The following is a 4,556-nucleotide window of genomic DNA, read 5'->3' as shown; positions in this document are numbered from 1 at the left end:
TTAACAAAATGCACATGACTTTAACCATTACATAACTCCCTACGTCCCAAAAAGATACAATACTTTTCGCATTTCAGAGTCAAACTTTTTAAATTTTACCATGAATTCGTACATTAAAATTTTAAATAAAATTTTATATATAGAACTACATAAACAGTACAATAAATCGCAATATATAATTAACAATTTAAAACATTTAATATGCATATGAAAAAGTCGTGGTCAAAGAACAACTCGCTTGACTCTCAAAAATACGAAAAATATTACGTATCTTTTTGTGACGGAGAAAGTAAGACGCATATAATGACTTACTATACAAGTTTTGGAGTGATTTTAGCACTTAAGTAGCATTCATTGGGACCAAAGTGAAAGTTTGCAACTATGTTTCTGTTGAAAGTCGGTACATAAAGCGCCAAATGGCAAACTGCAGTCACACTTATTACCTTTCAATGAGCAAGCTGTGTACGATGGATAAACCTGGCGTTGAAGCTTCGAGTCCTCTCGCCACAATCGAAGATATTCAAAAACGCTTAACTCGTCCTCCGCCGCTTACCTTTCCGCAACCTCCGTCGTCTGCCGTCGCATCTCATCTGTAATCCTTTCTCTACTCTATTCAGCTTAATTCATAAGGCAATTACCAAATTCATACGAAATCTGAATTTTTTTTTTTTGTAACCGCAGGTTCGAATTACAGAAGCAGAATTCATCTAATGTGGATACATCTCAATTGCAGAAAAGGAGAAAACTAACTGAGAAATTGAGAGCTAACGTTAAGGTGACGAATCAGAAGTTAGAAGATTACTTCGATCTGGCTCTCCTCTCTTCAATTCGTGCGAAAATGAACAGCGCTATGAAGAAACAAGGTAGAACGTCGATGAAAGTGAAGAGCGAATTCGAGGAGTTTGTTGTGTGGCCTGCTGGAGAAGATGATTCGGATGTGTTTTCAGAAAGTAGCAGAAGAACAGATGATGAAGCAATTGTTGATCTCAAAAACGATAATGACGATTCGTTTGGAAATAACGGTGAAGAAAATCAGGTGAATTGCGTGGATCCGTTTCAACAGTTTGAATCTACGGCACTCATTCGGTTCAAGAGATGAAACAAAAAGGGGTAACTGCGTTAGAGTAGTTTCAAGGTGGCGCCAAAAAGTGGCTCTTTTTCATAAACGTTAAACATTAGATAGCAAATGTGAAAAAAATGTTACACTAGTCACATCATACCAATAATAATATAATATTACCTTCATTTTAATTCATACGGCATATTTTGATTTGGCATGAAATTTAAGAAAAAATAATTTTTTTTTGATACTTGTAATTTTGCGTCGTTATAAAAAGCTTGTCGATACAATGAAAAATTCAACTTAAATTGTTTTCAAATTTTGTCATCAGGAATCCCAAGCACACAAATTTTCTATAAATGAAAATAAAAAATGGAAGGCTTGTAATTTGACAGTATAACATGAATTATATACTCGTCGTGTCAACTAAAGCGTGTATAGATTTATTCAAATTTTTATTTGATTGAAAAAATACGAACTTCTCCACGAAGAATTAGAATTTTGATATTGATAGTGGGTTGTCCGTAATTCATTCTTTTTGCAACAGAGTATTTGCTTTCCTACAAATATTTTGTCACTTAATAATAGAAGTATTATTTTTACCTTCATTTATCACTAGATTATTATATATCAATATGATTTAGTGAAGAAACAAAAAACAAATAACTCATTAAAAGTTTTCCAACTATAATACGCCATTTACAATGGGAAAAGTTTTAGAAGATTCTTCAGTGTTCTCTATAATTAAAAAAAATTGCTTTTACGCTTTTAAAGAAAAGGTAATCATACATCTTCGGCATATTCTCCACGAAGACCAATAATCTTACAGGCTTTTGTTGTGTTAGTCAGCTCATGATTTGTCGACAAACTGATGTAAGAAAAATAACGTAACGTATTCCATCATTCTCCTATAACTAATTAATGAAACTGAGAAGTAATACTCTTTCAAGTTAACAAGGAATCTCCCACCCTCACACGTTCACAAAAGGACAAAGAAGACAATATAGATAATTGAAAAGCTGGTAAAGCATCAAATTAAGAAGATTTTATAGTTAGATTTTCTGAGAATTTTTTAAGAACAGTGTTTACCTTGAAAATGGTAATAATAATTAGATTTGATTTTGTGGTTCTAAAAATACGTGATTTATTTTTATGCTAGTTGTTAGACAGTAAATGCTAGGTGTGAGCTAGGAAAGTAAAGTAAGAGTGAAGAGTAGCGTTACTATCCAAACCGAGTGGCTGGAATCGGGGCCTCGAGCTAAACTGCACCGGGCCTCGAGGTCGAGCTAAGCATCAGGCTGCTGATATCCGATAAAGGACTAACATTTCTAAGAGCTGTAATGAAGGCTCTTTATATTCAATGATGAGTAATAAATGTAGACAATCAATGAAACACAACAAATATAAGCAATAAATCAAAGGAAAAACAATAGAGAGTGTTTAAGTTAAAGAGTAGAGAGTGTTCTTGTTCTTGTATTGAATATCATGTCATGTGTGCAAAAAATAACAAGGGTCCCCTTTATATAGGAGAGGGAATCCCAACATAGTACATACGCATTTATTACAAAGATATACGGCTAGTACAACCATTTAATGTCACGGTACGGGTTTGTACTATTCTTATTGACTTGGTCAGCTTTAACCAATCGCCTTGGGAATCTCCCACTCGTTCATCATAGCCACCGATTTGTACTGCCCCGAAGTCGAGCTGTGCCTCCAGCCTTCTGGTTCATCGAACCTCAAGTTGTGCCTCGAGCCTTCTGGCAATGAGCTGTGGAATGCCACGATGGCCCCAAAATCGGACTCTCTGATTTTAGCCATATACAGATAGTCCCCCCTTTCTTAGAATAGAATGATATGAAACGACCTTGACATCGACTTTCTTGAGCCTCTCATGATGATGTCATGCTTATGACGTAAGCTTTTGTGATAACTAAAATGTCCCATCGGTTTATCTTTCCAGAAGCATTCAATGTAGCGCTGGTTTATTTACCAAAAAACGCCGCTGATCCATTTCCCAAAAGTATTGATTGTGCTTGTCGATACGTTTCCCAAAGGCGTTGATTGCGCCGTCGGTTACAGTACTGCCTTTTTATAAATGGAAGGTTACTTGAACCAAAATTCCACCCAGCCATTCTTCAACAGCCTTTAACCTTTTTCTTCTCCTCGTTCTCATCCAAACTCTAACTTCCATGGTTCAAGCCCGTGACCGTAAGGTCATACGACAGTCGTTTTGCCAGTTATGCTATGGCTCCTTTTCAGAGCCTTTCCCTACTGAGTGGGATTGTACTGGTTTGTTGTTGTTGTTGTTATTGGCCCGAAATAATGAGAGGGGGGCTTCGAATTACCCCGTATTAGAGGATATGTGGACCATGAACTGCTGCTCTTCTCTCTTAACTTCAACCTGGTGTGGCACTTCACTCCTTTTACTTTCCATGGAGTGAGGTGGTGCCATCTACTATCTTTTGTATCCCACACCGGTGCAATGTCTCAAGAAGTGGCTTCCCAATAGTAGTGTTGGCGAGACCCATGCTCGCCAAATTTTTCACCAAGCCACAATTTTCCCTAACTGTTAAAAGTTCTTGCTCTTTGATAGGCTACAACCTCTTCCTCATCTATGGCTCCTTCTGAGGAGATTCTCAAAGACGTCGTTTAGAAGGTCGAAATGAAGTCCTCGAGGAAACGGTTCTCGAAGATGTCGCTCCCGAGGATGTACCTCCGAAAATAGATTAGGCTTTTAGACTATTGTTTTCTGCTTCTTTGTTTCTTGTGTAATGACCCCTCGTGGGCTTTTGTAATCGTCTTTTATCAATATAAAAGTTGCTTCAATTTACCTTTAACTTGTGCTGAGCTTTTATTTTGCTTTTGATTGGTCCGAACACTGGAACCGGACATCGTAATCCCTCTGGTTCTCGATTAGTTAATATGATATTTCTTGAGATTCTTTGTCACCCCTCGGACTAAGTCTGGATTGATATGGTACATACTTAGGCCGCCGGGCCTTCTGAGTTTGAGTTGAGCGAGAGCAGGGTCCCGATTTTCTTTGAAATAGAGGCTAGCCCTTTTAGGCCTTGTCACTGCTCTTCGAGTGAGAGTTTGCTTGATCATCTGAAAATAAAGATAGCCCTTAGACTTTCACAAATAGTCCCCGAGTGAGAGTTTTTCTTGAACTCAGGCGGCCTCGAAAACTGGCTCTAAACTTAAAATACAGATAGCCCTGAGGCACTTATAGATGGCCCCTGGGCGAGGATGCACTCGAACTCGGATGGCCCTTCGGCTAAAGTAACCGAGGGAGCATTTAAATTGATTTGAAGACGAAGATAGCCCTGAGGCTCTATTAATTATTCTCAAGTGAGAACTAACTTGGGCTCAGGTAGCCCGGGGTCCAAATAATCGAGTGAGTAACCCGCACTTGTAATAGCAGAGATCCTCGAGATAGGGTACCATCTCGAGGCTAGGCTAACATGGGAATCTTTGGCCCCTTCGAACGTTGTAC

The 4,556-nt window shown here is 38.2% G+C and overlaps 1 protein-coding gene across 1 annotated transcript; it reads left to right on the top strand.

The window, feature by feature from the left end:
• The first annotated feature begins 343 nt into the window (after positions 1-343).
• On the top strand, positions 344-1,255 carry LOC107822509 (uncharacterized). The gene is made up of 2 exons (XM_016649064.2): positions 344-592; positions 682-1,255. The coding sequence occupies exons 1-2, from the start codon at positions 417-419 to the stop codon at positions 1,097-1,099; spliced, it is 594 nt and encodes a 197-aa protein (XP_016504550.2). The 5' UTR covers positions 344-416; the 3' UTR covers positions 1,100-1,255.
• The last annotated feature ends 3,301 nt before the right edge of the window (positions 1,256-4,556 follow it).

The sequence above is a fragment of the Nicotiana tabacum genome, chromosome 5 (genome assembly GCF_000715075.1).
Source record: "Nicotiana tabacum cultivar K326 chromosome 5, ASM71507v2, whole genome shotgun sequence".
Lineage (NCBI taxonomy): Eukaryota > Viridiplantae > Streptophyta > Magnoliopsida > Solanales > Solanaceae > Nicotiana > Nicotiana tabacum.
The sequence above is the reverse complement of the archived record's forward strand: the minus strand, read 5'-3'. Positions and strand labels throughout refer to the sequence as shown.